A 19,185-nucleotide genomic window follows, 5' to 3' on the forward strand; every position below is an offset into this window, starting at 1 on the left:
ATTCAAAGATTAAATTTAGTTGAGCCAGATTTTATTTGGTTTTCCATAATTATGGGGAAAACTAAAGTTTAAAACTGGCTTGCAGAAAACTTTTTTTGAAATGATGAACTGATTTATTATTATTATTTTTTATTTCTAAGTAATCTCTATCCCAACATGGGGCTTGAACTCACAACCCTGACATCAAGAGTCACATGTTCCAGGGGCGCCTGGGTGGCGCAGTCGGTTAAGCGTCCGACTTCAACCAGGTCACGATCTCGCGGTCCGTGAGTTTGAGCCCCGCGTCGGGCTCTGGGCTGATGGCTCAGAGCCTGGAGCCTGTTTCCCATTCTGTGTCTCCCTCTCTCTCTGCTCCTCCCCCGTTCATGCTCTGTCTCTCTCTGTCCCAAAAATAAATAAATGTTGAAAAAAAAAAATTTAAAAAAAAAAAAAAAAAAAAAAAAGAGTCACATGTTCTGGCTGAGCCAGCCAGGCACCCTGAAAATATTTCAACTTACATGTTACAGAAGACAACCTATTAGAACTACAGTTTTAAGACATAGTAACAATTTCGAAGTCTAGGTAAGTTATGAGAATTTTTTGTTAGAAATAACATTTTCAAGGACTACTGTTTGTTTTAGTAATCTCTACACTTAACACAGAAGCTCAAACTCAAAGCTCTGAAATCAAGAATCCATGCTCCACCTACTGAGCCAGCCAAGCGCCCCAAGGTCTGTTTGATGGTACAGAATATCTGCTCTTTACAATCAGGGAAAGAACATTTAATTCCTATCTTGTCGAGCTTTCTGTTGCTAGTTAGAAGAGCTTAAGTTTCAGGGCTAACTGCTGGAGTTCTGTTAGCATTAGGAGGGGGAAAGAACTGAAAAGAAAAATGGCGCCATGGTATTATTAAACGAATGTGGAACACATAATATTTTGCATATACATTGGCAAGTTTCTACTCATGCTTTGAGTTTGAACTTAAATGTTACAACTTCCTTCGGAAGCTTTTCTGATTTGCCTTAAACACTCCATCCCCTATGCTCGCACTGCTTTTCGTTCATAACTCTCTTGTCACTGTTGATCAGTGGTTTTTAAACTTTAGTGTGCACTGGAATCATGTAGAGGGTTTGTTAAAAGCATAGATTACTAAACCGCACCCTCAGAGTTTCTGATGTCTGGTGTTGGGCCCAGGAATTTGCACTTATGCAGGTTAGCTGTTATTGCTATATTGAGACTACTACCCTTTGAGAATCACTGAACAAAACTACATGCTTCTGGAAAGCAAGGGAATGCATCTTTTTATGTTTTCTATTTTACATATACAATATAAAACAGTATGGATATGGATAATGGTCAAATTTGAAGTTGTGTTTGGAAAGAAGGGAGGATAGGCAATCAAAAATATCCACTGCACTTAGCATAAAAAGAGATAGCCCTTAAGACAAACAACGTCAGTCTTATCTGTTCTCAGGTTACTGTTATATTTTTTTCCTTTATGCTGAAAATGCATTTTACACCTACTTCTTCCATTGCCTCTTCAGTCACTAACCTCTTAGCCCCTTTTTATCTGGGCGACAGGGATGGATTGCAAAAGTCATGAGGAAACTTTGAGGGGTGTTGAATATGCGTATTATCCTGATTTTGGTGATGGTTTCACGGACGTATGACTGAAAACGGATCAAATTTTACACTCTAAATCTGTGCATGCAGTTCATTGTATGTCAACTTATACCTCCATGAATCTGTTAAAAACAGTTAAAACCGAGCCCTGCATACCAGGCTGTTTTTTTTTTTTTTTTTCACTACTGCTTTTGCCTTTTTTTTTTTTTTTAGGGTGGAGAGAACCCCCTCGTCAAGTCTCCCCCCCTTCCTCTGCAACTAACTCTACCACGAAAAACCCTCACAACACCACCTACCTGAGATTTCACTGAGATCCGGTCCAGACTGCTGGGTGTGTTCTCTCAGCTGTCCGCTAGGGGGAGCATGCGGAGGAGGCCGAAGCCCCTGCTTTCGCTAGCTCAGAACCAACGCCTACACGAACTTCCGGCCCTGTTCAGTTCCGCTTCCGGGGAAATGTACGGGCTGTTGTACGCGTTTCTTGTGGGACTGTGAAGGCTGAGGACCTACCGGCTGGCTGGCCCTTGCTTCGCGGAATTAGGCAGCCGTGGCTGCCTGTTAGGGGAAGCGTATCGGGTTCACCGTTCCTCCTACGGACTTTTTCTTACCACTGGAGCGGAGTAAGAGTGCTGCCATGGCGGCCCCTGCTCAGCCCAAGAAAATCGTGGCTCCTACTGTGTCCCAGATCAACGCGGAGTTCGTAACCCAGGTGCGCTTGGGCGAGTCTGGTGTGTGTGAAGGGAGGAGATGTCGAGGCCCCAAGGCCTGGGGGGTGGGATTTTCCTTGGGACTGGGAGCACCCAGGAGGCATTCGTTCGTCGCTTCATTCACTCGTTTCTTCGCAGAAGAAACAGCACCCTAGCCTATTTGAGACTGGCAAAGTTTCGTAGCAGAGATGATGGCTAACATAGGGCGGAATAGGGTTTTTCTTAGCCGTAGAATAACCTAGGCTTTGAGTGGAGTGATGAGAGCCTGACAAGACACCTGTTCCAAGTAGATGCATCTGTGACGAGAGCAATCGTTTTATCCGAGAACGTGCATTTACAACCTGTTTACTGTGTTGCATTGTGAACCGCGGTTGGCTGTAATTAGGAAACAGCCCTAGCTCAGCAGCATAACTAATCTTTACATTTACATGTAAAGATTACTTTACATCTATTAGCTCAGCAGCATAACTAATCTTTAGATTTTACATGTTTCTATTCTAAGTATCTTTTAAATCTGTCTGCTTCTCTGTAGACTAAGTCAGGTCGCCCTTGTTTTCTCTCTGGACTTAGGCATCCAAATCTTTTGTCTTTCCTCTTGCTCTCCTCCAGCCCATTCTTCGTATTGTTCATATTGCTGTGAGTGATTTTACGCAAATGCAAATCTGATCATATCACTTACCTTCTTAAAATCTTTAAAGAGTCCTAATTTTCCTTAGGGTAATGACTAGGATCCTTCAAAGTATTGGCCTGTGCTTACATCCATTTTTCTCTCTCTTTCTAACTCTGCTTCAGCCACACTGAACTGCCTGTGTTTGAATTTGCCATGCTTTTACCTCCTGGTCTTTCAGCATTGTTCCTTCTGCTCAGAATCCTCATCTTCTCCCACCTTCCTTTATATGGTTAATTCATTGTCACCCATCTACGTTACTTTGGAGTAGCTTTCCTGACAACTTTAACTAGATTAGATCTCCCTTTTCCCATTTACCTGCATTTTGTGGTTAAAGCTGTTTATTAGTTTCCTCATCTTAAGAAGTTTGCATTTTACAGAGATGAGTCAGACAAAGGTGCAGTATAGTTTCAAACAGTAATAAGTGCTGTCAGGAAAATCAAATGGTGTTGTGACAGTGATGGGGGTGGGGTGTGTGAAAGGCAGTCAGGAAAGTCCTAGCTGAGGTGACATTTGAGCTAAGACCTAACTGCAAAGTAGGAGCCAGTTTTGGGAAGAACAGAAAAACAGTCCAGGGAATAGCAAGTGCAAATGCCCTGTGGTGTGAATATCAAGAAGGCCAGGATAGCAAACATAAGAGACAGGAGAGAGGGGCACCTGGGTGGCTCAGTTAGTTAAGCGTCCCACTCTTGGTTTCTGCTCAGGTCATGGTCTCCCAGTTTAGTGGGTTCGAGCCCCACTTCCGGCTCTGTGCTGACAGTGCAGGGTCTGCTTGGGATTCTCTTTCTCCTCTCTCTTCCTCTCTCCGATTCATGCTGTCTCTGTCTCTCTCAAAATAAATAAATAAACTTTAAAAATTTTTTTAAAAAGTAAGAGAATCGTATGAAATGAGAGTATGTAGGGATCAGATCATATACACTTGGAAGCTGAGATAAGTTTGGATTTCATTCTCAATACAGTAGTTTGGGTATTTTTTAATTAATTTTTTTTAATGTTTATTTATTTTTGAGAGGAGAGAGGGGCTATGCTAAGTGGGAATTGGGAAGAGTTTGTATTTTGCGTGAGGCTGGAGAGTGTTGGGGAGGGCAGTATATTCCTGGAGGTGGTAGTGTCGGAGTGGTCACAGGTTACACCCTAAGGGAAAAGCTGTATCATATATTTACAGTAAGCAGTTTGGATCAGAAGATAGGATTTACATAGTTGTTTGGAAGACCCTGAATCATAAAAACAGAGCAGATTCAGTTCTCTTAATGGTATGAGGTAAAGAAAAGATGGCTAGATGTCATAGGCAGTGGAATAAGGAAATGAGACTAGCATAGAATAACTGAGGGTGAAGTATTTTCTCTCAGGTTGGAGGGTGATTGATAGTTTAGTAAGGTATCACGTAAGTGGGCCGTTATTTTACTGGTTTGGAGAGACTTCGTCAAGACCACTGTCCTCACTGCTTGAAAGGCCCTTTGAGTGTGTTTACTGTGATAAGTGCTTAGCTATAGAAGCAAAGGAGACACGGGTCCCATCTCATAAGTGTTCCAGTTAAGTGGGCAGGAAAGCTAGATAAGCAATCAAATAATAATACAGAAACACAAGACTGTTCAGTAGAGTTCAGAAGTAATTATCACCATCAGGTAGGGTTGAGGAAAGCTTCACAGAAGAGGTAACCATTTCAGATTTTATTTTATTTGTTCATTCATCCATGCACACATGCCTACATGCATACATCAGTCTATCAGCTATTATTTGAGTTCCTCCAATACACTAGACCCTGTGCAGATTCACTTTTTTATGAATATATTGAGTCTTTGTGCTTGCTAGAGTTTTCATTTTTCAAGAGATTGTAGTTGAGTTTCTTTAAAAAAATTTTTTTTAACGTTTATTTATTTTTGAGACAGAGAGAGACGGAGCATGAATGGGGGAGGGGCAGAGAGAGAGGGAGACACAGAATCGGAAGCAGGCTCCGGGCTCTGAGCCATCAGCCCAGAGCCCGACGCGGGGCTCAAACTCACGGACTGCGAGATCGTGACCTGGCTGAAGCCGGACGCTTAACCGACTGAGCCACCCAGGCACCCCTGTAGTTGAGTTTCTTTAAAAAACATATATTAATAAAACCATTTTTTTCTTGAATATAATATGCAATCCAGCTAAATGTCTGGAAATATTGAATGTATGTGTTTAGAATTCACAATTTCCAAGTGAAACCAAATCTGCTAAAGTATACCAGCTCTTTTATTCTCTGTAATAATCCGCTTATAGATAACTTTTTAGGTTTTGTTACATGTGTCCACTAATCACTTAAAGGTTATTATTTTATACATATAACTGAAGATTTTGAATCTGTTTTTCTAATACTGGCTCAACTCTTAACTAATTGTAATCTTGGGTAGCTCACTTAATCTGTAGGTTCTAGGGTGTTCTTTCTTTTTTTTTTTTTAATTTTTTTTTTTTTCAACGTTTATTTATTTTTGGGACAGAGAGAGACAGAGCATGAACGGGGGAGGGGCAGAGAGAGAGGGAGACACAGAATCGGAAACAGGCTCCAGGCTCTGAGCCATCAGCCCAGAGCCCGACGCGGGGCTCGAACTCACAGACCGCGAGATCGTGACCTGGCTGAAGTCGGACGCTTAACCGACTGCGCCACCCAGGTGCCCCTCTAGGGTGTTCTTTCTAGGAGGTTCCTGGGTTTTCTTATCTCTAGCTGAAGATATTTGACTGTGGTTATTAATTGGATCCTACCGTTTCTTTAGCGGTGATTAGAAAAGTATATTTTGTTTTTTAAAATTACAATGACAGAGTGCAGTGCAGGCCCTTACTGGCATTTAGTGGGCTGGGGCCCAGGATGCTAACTGGCCTGCTTGCCCATATAGTCCTCTTAGAAAGTAGAATTACTCTGTCCCCCAGTGCCTGTAGTATTTGTTAAAAAATAGCTTATTGATATATGATCTCATTCTTTGTGCTCGACAATGATACGAACCTGTGACTTATTGTTTATACTGTTTACTTTTGCAGTTAGCATGTAAATACTGGGCTCCGCATATCAAGAAAAAATCACCTTTTGATATAAAGGTAAGTATTTTTGGTTTACAACATTCTTTTTGAATAGGTACGTTCTTTGTATCTCTTTTTTTAAGGGCTAATTCAACAGAAGCATTCCATGATTTCTTTTTAAGTTCAAATTACACTTTTCTAATTATAAGACTAACAATTACTCATGCTAGAATATTTGGAAAATGTAGAAGTTACACATTAGAAAATAAAAATCACTACCCAGAGATCACCTCTACTGTCATTTTACTGTGTTAAGCTTTTCAAAAATTGTGTGTATAATTTAATTGTTTTCCTGTTTATAGATTCTTAGATTATTTTAAATTTATCATTATTATAATGACCATGTAATGAATATCTTTGTAAATATACAGGAATTTCTGTACAATTTTTGACAGTACATGTAGGAAAGAAGATATATTTTTTTTAATTTTTAGGTTGATGAACTGAGATAAAAATTTGTAAAAATGGTGGAAGCAGTGGGAGTTGTTTAGGGTAGAGGATTAGATAACTAAAGACCAGTAATATTTTTTTTTAAATTTTTTTTTTTTTTAACATTTATTTATTTTTGAGACAGAGAGAGACAGAGCATGAATGGGGGAGGGGCAGAGAGAGAGGGAGACACAGAATCGGAAACAGGCTCCAGGCTCTGAGCCATCAGCCCAGAGCCCGACACGGGGCTCGAACTCACGGTCCGTGAGATCGTGACCTGAGCTGAAGTTGGACGCTCAACCAACTGAGCCACCCAGGCGCCCCAAGACCAGTAATATTTAAATAAGGGAATGGACTTATGGTTCAACTGGAACAATTTAGGATAAATGAAAACAAAAATTCCTAAATGTAGGATTCATTCTCATTGAAATGTTTTGTTTTCTTTTGTTTGTTTTGTTAATTTATTTTTGCTTATTTTTGAGAGAGAGCATATGCATGCTTGTGTGGAGCTGAGGAGGGTCAGAGAGAAAGAATCCCAATCAGGCTCTGTACTGTCAGCACTGAGCTGGATGCAGGGCTTGATCTCACCAACCATGAGATCATGACCTGAGCCAAAAATCAAGAGTCAGACACGTAACTGACTGAGCCACCCAGGAGCCCCTGAAATAGATTCTTAAAAGAGAGATCTTTAAATGAAACAGAGATAACATTGCATGCCATTTAACAAGTATTGACCCTTGATCAACATAAGTTTGAACTACATGGGTCTGTGTATACATGTATGTATATATACATACACACACAGTATGGTACTATAAATGTATCTTCTCTTCCTTATTTTTTTTTTAATGTTTATTTATTTTTGAGAGAGAGAGAGAAACACAGAGTGCAAGCAGGGGACGGGCAGAGAGGGAGGGAGACACAGAATCTGAGGCAGGCTCCACTTTCTGAGCTGTCAGCACAGAGCCTGATGCAGGGCTCAAACTCACGAACCGCAAGATCATGACCCAGCCGAAGTCGGATGCTTAACCAACTGAGCCACCAGGCTCCCCCTTTATGGTTTTCTTAGTAGTGTTTTCTTTTTTCTAGCAGTGTGTAATACAGTATATGCAGTAAGCATACTGTATATACTATATATATATACACTGTATATAACATACAGTATATGATACAGTAAGAGTACAGTATATAATATATATAGCATATGAAATGTGTTGTTTATGTTATCTGTAAGTCTTTCGTTCAACAGTGGACTATTGGTAGTTAAATTTGGGGAAAGTCCGAAGTTATACATGAATTTTTGAGTGTGTGGGGGATTGGCACCATTGTTCAAGGGTCAGCTAATGAAGACTCCCTTTAGGTTCTGCCATTGTAAATTGAGTTGTGATGCTTTAGGCACACTTGGTAAAACTGAACTTAACCGAAAAGTTCTTTTTTTTTTTTTTTTTTTTAATTTTTAACACTTTATTTTTGAGAGAGAGAGAGAGAGAGAGAGAGACAGGAGGGGCAGAAAGAGAGAGAGGGGGACAGAGGATCCAAAGTGGGCTCTGCACTGACAACAGAGAGCCCAGTGTGGAGCTTGATCTCACTAACCACATGACCTGACCCAAAGTTGGATGCTTAACCGACTGAGCCACCCAGATGCCCCTTAACCAGAAATTTCTTACATTATTTGAGCTTAAATGTTTCATTTGTAAATATATTTTTGTTTTGCCTGCAATCCCTGTATTCGTCAGGAGGTATTCATAAACATGTATGTGTTAATCACACTAATTACTACCAGAATTGCTTTATTTTATATGCTATTTGTATGTGTTTCTGTTTGTATATGTTGTCTGGGGGTTCCTAGGGTCATTTTTCACTAATAACGAGAATATTTTAATGATTGAACTAGATTGAGTTGAACCTAATTGTTAAGATTTTCATATATTTTTATTTTTTTAATTTTTAAAAAATGTTTTTATTTATTTTTGAGAGAGAGAGAGAGCACGAGCAGGGGAAGGGCAGAGAGAGAAGAAGACACAGAATCTGAAGCAGGCTCCAGGCTCTGAGCTGTCAGCACAGAGCCCAGCACAGGACTCAAACCCGTGAACCGTGAGGTCATGACCTGAGCTGAAGTCGGATGCTTAACTGACTGAGCCACCCGGGCTCAGCTCTATATTTAGATTTTCAAAGATTATATCCAGATCATTTTAGTTAACACTAGTTATAATACTGAATGAAGTTATGTATATCTGTTTAGAAGAACTTTATTGTAGGTTGGTATTAAAGATTATGCCTTTCATTTTATTTAATTTGAATTTTATAAAAAGAAAAGCAATAACAGAAATTTTTTCTAAATTGAATAAGGCTTGTTTGCCTCACTGTCTTCCTCCCTCTATCACCCACATTTACGTGACAAATAACTTTGAGCAGTTAAAAGATATAGCTACAGTAAAATATATGACCATGTTAAAGGACTTCATAATTTTACAGTAGGATTTTTTTTAACTATTATTAGTAGCATTTCTGTTACTTCTGCTGGTAACTGTTGTTAAAGACTCACCATATGCCAACATTTGCACTAAATTCTTTACATGTGGTATCTTATTTATAGCAACCCTGTGGGATACTTTGTGTAGATACTTTGTGTAGCAACCCTATGGGATACTTTGTATAGATCCTTTTTGTAGATTGGGAAAGTGAGCCTTAGAGCTGTCCTAGGCAAGGTTTCTAGCTATCTGCAATGAAAATGGGTGATTTTCATTTTGGAAAATGGCTTCCAACATCAATGCTGAATTCTGAAGTATCACAGCATCCTGGCCTCACTAACCCAAAAGAATTGAAATTCTGAGGCTTTATTGTGTGTATTTGGAAAACCAACTTGTAATCTGCTTCTTTTATGTCTTCACACTTCTAGTTTACTGTCTGGCTTTTGAAAGTACATTGTTATGATTCTTAGATGGAGTCTGATAACATACACTTTTAAGTTTTTTAAAATATTCTTATTTGTTAATTTTTATTTTTCCTAGAAATATTATGAATAAGTCATCTTAGACGTTCACAATAGAGCCGCCTTGAATATATCGTTTAATGATTGTTTATAGGAATCTTTTTATGTAGACATTTTATTATTTATCTTCTTCTACAACTTTGCTTTCTGTTATTTTACATTTTGAGGAATGTGATGAGATTATAAAGATCTCTTAATTATTATTTCAGTAGTATTTGATATCCTAAACCAACTTATTTTGTGTAATCTCAGTAACTCAGTAATAGAAAACTATCAATTTAGGATAAAAAAATGTTTGAAATATTAAACATTTTTATATTTTTGGTAACAGGTCATTGAAGATATATATGAAAAAGAGATTGTCAAATCGAGGTAAGAATGAGTTTAATTTTCATACATAGGGATTAGGTGGGATCAAATTGGATCTCTTCTGTATTTCTAAACTAAATGGGATCATAACTTGGACCTTTTTTTTTTTTTTCTGTTAGATTTTGTCATCAGGGAGATGGTGGCTAGAAAAACTTTATATGTAGCTGCTGAAGAGCCATACATTATTTTCTTGCTTCCTAATTTTTGACTTCGTTTAGAGGGATTAAATCCCATCAGGTTTATTTTGTTTCTGATGAAATGTGAGGGACAGTAAACATGGAGATTTTATTTCAATTGAACTAATACTAATTTTCTTTGATAAATCTTTTAAAAATATTATTAAAAATTATAAAAGTAAAACATACATAATAATACTTTATACAAAGTAGTAAAATATACGTTTTATAAATGACATATAGCATATATATAAAATAATAAAAATAAAAAATGAAAATTATATTTGAACAATGTAAAGAAGGAGGTAAGTTTCAAGAAATCTTCCCTATCCTTTAACTCTCAATTTATCTACATATATATCTGTATGTAGCCCCCTCCCTGATTTTTTTTTAAATACAGAAAGTTTATACTCTACACACCATTCCATATCGTGTCTTTTTTTTAAACTAATGTATTTGAGGCATATTTTTATATTTGCACCTGCAGACATGGATGCCCAGTGAGTATCGTAGAAGAACAGTTGACTAAATGTGTTTTTTTTTTTTTTTTTTTTTTGATGTTTGTTTATTTTTGAGAGAGACAGAAACAGCATGATTGGGGGAGGGGCAGAAAGTGGGAGACACAGAACCCGAAGCAGGCTCCAGGCTCTGAGCTGTCAGCACAGAGCCCTACACGGGGCTGGAAACCGTGAACTGCAAGATCATGACCTGAGCCGAAGACAGACGCTCAACTGACTGAGCCACCCAGGTGCCCCTAAGTGTTTTAATATGAAATGAAAACATTTAGGTTATGAATGTAACAAAACTTTAAAATCTCAGAATTGTTATTTTTCATGTGTTTGATTCCTAGAAGGTTAATTTTACTAAATACCGTGAAGGTAAATCCATGTTATTGTCAAAATAAGAGGCTAATTGTTTTTGCTTTAATGATTGATTCGTGAGCATGTAAAAGGAGACAGGGCCAAAGACCATGTTAAAGATTTTGTTTCTTATTTGAAGAATAATGGGAAGCCAGTTAAGAGTTGTAAGCGTGATGATGATCTCTTAAAAAAAGAATTTAGAGTTGATAAGAAGCAGGAAATAAGGGTGAGTATTGTAGTAGTTAGGTTCACGATAATGATGGCTTGAATGACGTTTGAAGGTGGAGAATAGTGCCAAATTGAGATAGAAGTGAAAAGACGGTTGCTCGTTGGACTTGGTGGGTTAGAGAAAGGGGGGAATCAAGGGTGACTTCTAAGTTTTTGGCTCAGGTTGCCCGGTGATTAGTGAGTGATTCCATTACTGACTTCTGCTATTGTCATTAGGGCTGGGGTTGGGCATAGATCATAGTCCACTTTTGGAAATGTTGAATTCTAGGTACTAAAGAGCCATTTAGATGGAGATGTAGAATAAGCCATTGGGTAGAGCTCAGAAGAGGACAAGGTTGAGCCTACATTGTATCAACCGCCATTTCAATGCTAAGGGTACAACAGTGAACATGACAGATAGTCTCTGTTCACTGAGCTTATGTTCTATTTCTAGTCTAGACAGATAGGAAATATAGAGGTATATAATGTCAGCAGGTAGTAAGTGCTATAAATTAAAATAAAGTGTGTTTAGGGGCTCCTGGGTGGCTCAGTTGGTTAAGTGTCCAACTCTTGATTTTGGCTCAGGTTATGATCCCAGGGTCGTGAGATCAAGCCCTATGTTGGGCTCTATGCTGGGCATGGAGCCTGCTTAAGATTCTCTCTCTCCTGGGGCGTGTGGGTGGGTCAGTCAGTTGAGCATCCAACTTCAGCTCAGGTATCACAGTTCATGGGTTTGAGCTCCACGTCCGACTCTGTGCTGACAGCTCAGAGCCTGGAGCCTGCTTTGGATTCTGTGTCTCCCTGTCTCTCTCTACCCCTTCCCCGCTCACACTCTGTCTCCTTCTTTCTCTCAAAAAATGAATAAGTAAACTTAAAAAAAAGAAGTGTGTTTAGGGTAGTGACAAGGGCTTTTTTAGATTGAATGATCAGGGGAATCCTCTGAATATATAAACATTTGAGCAGGTATTTAATTTAACATATGTCTTATTGGTCTGGCATTGGGTATGGATGAAATTGCCTGAGAAAACTTAAATGAATGGGTAGATAACTTCTAGGATTCTTTTTTCTTTCATATTAAGGATATACCAATCTGAAAATTATCTTGGACCTTCACAACTAGTTTTCTGTCTTTTTCAGAACAGGCTTTTATTCCAGTGGATAGTAATTGCTTGTTTTTTGTTTGTTTCATTTAACTTTAGCTATTAATATTTATTCCTTAAAGATAGTTTTTATGTAACTAATAACCACTGCCAGTGATTTATAAGTTATATATTTGGCTACATTATTTTTAATCGCTGAAGGAAGTAACTTGTTGGCCAGACTCACTAGGACTTATGGCTCTCTTAATAGCCATTTTCTCATCGTGTATACATTGTTGAATACTTAAATGAAAGTAAGCTGATTAGATTCTGCTTCCAAATCTCAAAGTTCAAAAAGTTAAATGCACTTCCATAACACAGAAACTATAATGTATATATGTTTTTCATCATGATAAGCATAGTCTTTAATCCCTATCCCTAATGTAAATAATGTTTATTTAAATTTTTAAATGACAACTTTTTAGACTAGTGCCTGAGGAAGCTGTTTTGCTGAGTTATGTGCTAATAGCATCTTCATTACTGGGGAAATGACTTGATGTAAGATTATTAACTTGTTTGTAGGCTATCAAAATAGGCCACTTATAGCCAGCCATAAGGTACTCTTCAGTATTCTACATTAAGGTTCTTGTAATATACATTTTTGCATATCAGCCCTATTTCTGAAGGAGACATCTGGGAAATAAATCAGTCAGTTCTTAATATTCTCATGGTATAAATGATAACTTTTAGGATCTCAAAAGTAGTAAAATATGTTGCCCAATAAGCCATGTGATTGATTCATATTTGCTATCCTTACCATTATCAAATTTGGCAAGCATGTCTTAACATATTTTCATCTGTTTAATTTTAAAGCCTTCAAAATAATCATAATTATTATTTGTTGAGTGCTTAACTATGTGCCAGATTCTGCTCTAAGCACCTTGCATATATAGTAGCTCATTTTTCCTCACGACAACCCTGTGCTCCTCACTGTTATTATCCTCATTTTATTGATGAGTAAACTGCAGTACAGCGAGAGGTTAAGTAGCTAGCTCAAAATGTTTCCCAGTTAGAGGAAGAGCCAGGTATTAAATCCTGGTGACTCTTTTCCAGTACTATGTTCTTAAGTAGTACAGGGTCTATTGCCTTTTAGAACTCCCCTCACCAGTACACTTTGGTTATGACTGTTAATTCTGTTATGAATACATCTAAGTGGGTTTTGTGCAGGAAAAAAGTGAGTTATTGTGTAGTTTACTTTTGCCCATGTTTATATTTGTTTTCATTTAGAATATTTAAACCCCAGAGGGCCTGGCTGACTTAATCAGAAGAGCATGCAACTCTTGATTTCGGGGTTATGAGTTTGAGCCCCACATGGTGCAGAGATTACTTAAATAAAGAAAAAAAAGACTTAAAAAATGTTTAAACTCCTTTACTATGAGATTTAACACAGAAAAGAGCATAAAACAGAAATGTATGGCCTTCTGAATTATTATCATTCATAACCACCACCAAAGTAATAAAAGCCAACATTTGTCAGCATCCCAGAGGCCTTTTCATAGCCTTTTGCTTTAACACTGTAAAATGTAAGTATGGAAACATGAACACTCTAGTTTTGGTTGTTTTGAATAAATGGAACCACATGGCATACACTCTTTTGTGGCTGACCTCTTTTGTTCACTATTATTTGTTTTTTTTAATCATCTACTTTATTGTTTATTTTTTTTTTAATGTTTATTTATTTTTGAGACAGAGCGAGATAGAGCATGAACGGGGGAGGGGCAGAGAGAAATGGAGACACAGAATCCGAAGCAGGCTCCAGGCTCTGAGCTGTCAGCACAGAGCCCGACGCGGGGCTCGAACTCACGGACCGTGAGATCATGATCTGAGCCAAAGTTGGACGCTTAACCGACAGAGCCACCCAGGCACCCCTTAATCATCTACTTTATAATAAATCTGGAAATGGGTAGTTCAGAAGTTCACGTGAGGGCCTTCGTCAGCCTTTTCACAGGTGTGGTTTTTTTTGGCTTTCCCTGTATGGTTGCAAGGGGGCTGCCACAACCTTAGACTTCATGTTTTCACACAACCATATCCCAAGAGAAGAAGCAGTGGGCAATCACAATAGCAGAACTTACTGGCAGAAGCATAAAACTCCAAATTTAATGAGTATGGCCAAAATTGCTAGAAGAGAAATTGAGTGTTTTTCAGAGTGTTTTTGTTTTATCTTGACCCATGACTTCTTTTTTTCTTGTCTAGTCGTCCAGAAATAAATGGGCCACTTTGCCTCTTTTGAGTATGAGGAAACTGGGTCCCAGAGTGTTTAAAAGATGTTGTCAGGGTAACACTGAATCATGACCAGAATACTGTCTTCTGTCTCATGTGCTGGTATTTTTTCTCTCTTTCATCATGAGGTCCTATTTGGCTGACGAAATGAAGCATGCAGTTTTGTGCATAGTGGGCACTGAGTGAATTCTGTTCTCCAGCATGCTATTAAAGTGAAATGTCTGCAGCTGGAAGGAGACCTAGTGTGTCTGACACACAAGATGTTGTATCCACTCAGTGACCTGGCTGGCTGTAGAGGCCAGTACCTTGCCAGTGTTGTATCTTTGTGCTTTTTTGCACAATAAAAACCTGCATTTTATTCTCACTAAAGTTCTGTGACACTGCTTGCTTAGTGAAACTATTTAAGAGATCAGAAGTCAGTGGAACAGGATTTTGACAGGATAATGGTCTCCTGGCGTATTATAAATTCGTAATGCATAGACATTTAACGTTCTAAGCTGGGGAATATTATCTAGTGGCAGTGTTCTGGTCTGACTGCTTTATTTCCAGTGTACAAAATGATAAAACTAAATTAGTGGACATTTGAACCAGACTTTAGAGAGTTACCTGGTAGCTACAGCATCATTTATGCATGAAGTACAATACTTGTACTAAAAATAGACAGTAAAGAGAGCTAATATTCCTTCCACAATTTTCTTTTCTTTTTTTTTTTTTTTTTAATTAAATTCAAGTTAGTTAGCGTACAGTGTTGGCTTCAGGAGTACAACCCAGTGATTCATCTCTTACATATGATATCCAGTGCTCATTCTGAAAAGTGCCCTCCCTAATGCCCATCACCCATTTAACTCGTCCTCCCGCTTACATCCCCTCCAGCAACCCTCAGTTTATTCTCTGTACTTAAGAGTCTCCTATGGTTTGTCTCCCTCTCTGTTTTTATCTTATTTTTCACTTCCCTTCCCCTGTGTTCATCTGTGGAGTTTTTCAAATTCCACATATGAGTGAAATCATACAATATCTTTCTCTGACTTATTTCACTTAATACCTTCTAGTTGTATCCACGTTGTTGCAAATGGAAATTTTTCATTATTTTTCATTGCTGAGTAATATTCCGTGTTTTGTGTGTGTGTGTGTGTGTGTGTGTGTGTGTGTGTGTGTAGCGCGCACACGCGCTACACACACATACGTACCACATCTTTATCCATTGATCAGTCGATGGACATTTGGGCTCTTAACATACTTTGGCTATTGTTGATAGTGCTCCTATAAACATTGGGGTGCATGTGCCCCTTCAAATCAGCATTTTTGTGTCCTTTGGATAAATTCCTAGTAGTGCATTTGCTGGGTTATAATTTTTTGAGGAACCTCCACATTGTTTTCCAGAGCGGCTGCACCACTTTGCATTCCTATCAACAGTGCAGAAGAGTTTCCCTTTCTCCGCATCCTAGCCAAAATCTGTTGTTCCTTCCACAATTTTCTAATTTTGTAGACTTAATGTCAAAACTTATGAAACGTTTGAAAAGTCTGATTCCTGTGTTTGTGATATAGATACATGTGTCTCTTGTACTTTCAGGAGGGCATGACTTTCAGGTAGGATGCCTGGGTGGCTCAGTTGTTTGAGGATCTGACTATTTTGGCTCAGGTTGTGATCTCATGGTTGGTGGGCTTGAGTCCCACTGAGTGTGGAGGCTGCTTGGGATTCTCTGTCTCCCTCTGTCTGCCCCTCTCCTGCTCATGCTCTGGCACGCACATGCGCGCGCTCTCTCTCTCTCTCTCTCTCTCTCTCTGTCTCTTTCTCTAAATAAGCTTAAAAAAAGAATGTTGGTCAATGCTAAGAAATTAAGATAGGTTAGGTTTTGGCAGTTGTGATCCAGTGTTATGAATAATGATGAACATTTGTGTTTTCATTATAATTATTTGCCTTATTCTGGAGCCTGCTTCTGTGTCTCCCTCTCTCTGTCCCTCCCCCTCTTGCACTCGCTCTGTCTCTCAAAAATAAACTTAAAAAAAATTACTTGCCTTTTTAACTTATATGTTATATTTCAGTGTGTTGTGGTGCTTGTTGTGTTTGTTATATGAGTAGGATAAGATTTCACTTAAGTAGGGGCGCCTGGGTGGCTCAGTCAGTTGAGCGTCCGACTTGGGCTCAGGTCATGATCTCACAGCTCATGAGTTCGAGCCCCACGTCAGGCTCTGTGCTGATAGCTCAGAGCCTGAAGCCTCCTTCACATTCTGTATCTCTGTCTCTCTCTGCTCCTAACCCACTCACATTCTGTCTCTGTCTCTCTCAAAAATAAACAAACGTTAAAAAAAAAATAAAAAAGATTTCACTTAAGTAATTTCTGGTTTTAAAAATAAAATGGGGGGCACCTGGGTGGCTTAGTCAGTTAAGCTTCCAACTTCGGGGCAGGTCATGATCTCACATTTCATGGGTTCGAGCCCCACATCAGGCTCTGTGCTGACAGCTCAGAGCCTGGAGCCTGCTTTGGATTTGTATCTCCCTCTCTCTCTGCCCTTCCACTGCTCACACTCTGTCTCTATCTCTCAAAAAGCAATAAACATTAAAGAAAAAAAGTTTTAAAAATAAAATAAACTACCCTGACGAAATACAAAGAAAAAATATAAAAGCAAATTTAGCTTTTCTCAATGCATATTAAAATATGATTATTCTGCTATGTGAGTCAATATTAACACAAGATTCCAAAATGCATCTGCATCAGTAACTCTGAAATGTTTGTATTTTCTGTTTAAACACTTTTATTTTTACTTTTACACTTTTAGGTTTGCCATCAGAAAGATAATGCTCTTGGAATTTAGGTGAGTTTAAAGACGAAGTTAAAGATGGAGTATACCTTTTTTATTATTATTATTCTACTATAGTTAATATACAGTGTTACTTTAAATTCAGGTGTACAATATAGTGATTCATCAATTCCAACTCCATGCTCATCATGACAAGTGCACTCCTAAATCCCCATCATCTATTTCACCCATCCTCCCACCCACATACCTGTATCATCTTGAGCAAATCATTTACTCTCATAGCCTCGATTCCTCATCTGAAAATGTAAAGAATGGGTTTGGAGTTTGCTGTTAGTTAACTCCCAAAATAAAACATTACTGTTAAAAACTGTGGCAAGCCAGTGATATCTCTGAGGCATGTGGCAGAAACAAATATACACTTATGTATTCTGACTGTATTGCACAAAAATTCCCATAGATAAAACCCTGGTAAAGGTGAGTTCAAACTCCCAATTACAAAGCACATTAGGATAAGAATCAACTATAAGCAAGTTGAAAGAACAGAATTCGTTCTCCACCCTGCTCACCCAGGACCTGAGATAATTAAATAATTTATATATACCATCAAATAGGATGTTTAAAGTTACTAGAAGTATAAAAGAAGAAATTGAATACGTGAACATGGAACAAGATGCTAAAAATGGGTAGATTTGGAGAAAATGGAAGTAAAAATGTTTGAGATTTAAAAATTCAATGGACAAATTAAATGCAGGCATACCTTGGAGATATTGCAGGGGCATTTCCAGACCACTGCAATAAACAAAGGCAGACGTATTTTTTGGTTTCCTAGTGCATATGAAAGTTATATTTATAGTACCTATATTGTAGTCTATTAAGTGTGCAGTGCCTTTATGTCTAAAAAAATTTACATGCCTTAATTTAAAAATACGTTATTATTAAAAAATGCTAAACATCTGAGTTTTCAACAAGTCATAATTACTAATCATGGATTACCATAACAAATATAACAATAATGAAAAAGTTTGAAATATCCTGTTGCCAATTTTTTGGTAAATCTTACTACCAAAACGTGACAGACACAAAGTGAACAAATACTGTTGGAAAAAATGGTGCTAATAGACTTGCTCAGTGCAGCATTGCCACAAATGTTCAATTTGAAAAATGCGACATCTGCAATGAATAAAGCAACGCACAATAAAACAACATAGGCCTGTGGCAGATTAGACACAGGTAAGAGGGAAATTAGTGAATTGGAATATAGGAAATTAATTAGATAATAGCAAAGAGAAATAGGGATGACAATATAAAAGGAAATTTAGAGATACAAAGGCTAAAATCAGAAAGTCCAATCAATTTCAGAAGAGATTTAGAAAAGAGGAGTAGCAATTTAGAAGAGATGGTGGTTGAGAATTTTCTACAGTTGAAATATGTGAGTCTTAGATTCAGGAAGTACAGTAAATTCTGAATAGAGCAACTGAAGAGTAGCAAAGATGGAATGAAGATCTTACTGTATGCTAGAGGGGGAAAAAAAAACATAAAGAACGCATAGATTGTAGATTTCTCAGTTGTAGTAATAGAGAATGGAATAGAATGAGACTAATACAAGAAAAAAATCACCAACAACCCAGAAACAATTGTATAACCAGCCAAACTATCATGAAATAAAGAAATTTCAGACAGATTAACACTAACAGACTTGTTGACAGACGTTCTGAAGGGTATAATTCAGGAAAAAGGAATTTATACTTGTAAGAGAGGAATGAAATGAAACTTTGTGCATATTATTTATGAAAGAGCACTCAGGTATCTTACTTGGAGCCTCTTGACCATTATTTTAGGTAAAATTCCACTTACTCAGTTTTCAAGATTCTTCTAAACTAAGTATTGCTAAAGATAGACCTGTGGAAATACTGATGTAAGCATAAGAGGAAGTAGAAAAATTACAGTGCTATAAAGGAGTATAAACACTTAACTATGGGTGGGTGTGCATGCATGGTTGCATGTGTGCATACGTACGT

At 38.0% G+C, this 19,185-nt stretch overlaps 2 protein-coding genes across 2 annotated transcripts in view; both read left to right on the forward strand.

Annotated features, from left to right (window-relative positions):
- The window catches only part of ZNF770 (zinc finger protein 770), a 58,143-nt gene extending 56,215 nt beyond the window's left edge, over positions 1–1,928 (forward strand). Inside the window, exon 6 of the mRNA XM_047862629.1 lies at positions 1,816–1,928. Coding sequence (XP_047718585.1) covers positions 1,816–1,913 — 98 coding nt within the window. The 3' untranslated portion in view covers positions 1,914–1,928. The remainder of the gene's footprint in view (positions 1–1,815) is intronic.
- A 121-nt stretch (positions 1,929–2,049) lies between these two features.
- The window catches only part of AQR (aquarius intron-binding spliceosomal factor), a 93,457-nt gene continuing 76,321 nt past the window's right edge, over positions 2,050–19,185 (forward strand). Inside the window, exons 1-4 of the mRNA XM_047862615.1 lie at positions 2,050–2,308; positions 5,977–6,033; positions 9,768–9,808; positions 17,186–17,221. Coding sequence (XP_047718571.1) covers positions 2,234–2,308; positions 5,977–6,033; positions 9,768–9,808; positions 17,186–17,221 — 209 coding nt within the window. The 5' untranslated portion in view covers positions 2,050–2,233. The remainder of the gene's footprint in view (positions 2,309–5,976; positions 6,034–9,767; positions 9,809–17,185; positions 17,222–19,185) is intronic.

Source organism: Prionailurus viverrinus, chromosome B3, assembly GCF_022837055.1.
Source record: "Prionailurus viverrinus isolate Anna chromosome B3, UM_Priviv_1.0, whole genome shotgun sequence".
NCBI classification, from domain to species: Eukaryota; Metazoa; Chordata; class Mammalia; order Carnivora; family Felidae; genus Prionailurus; species Prionailurus viverrinus.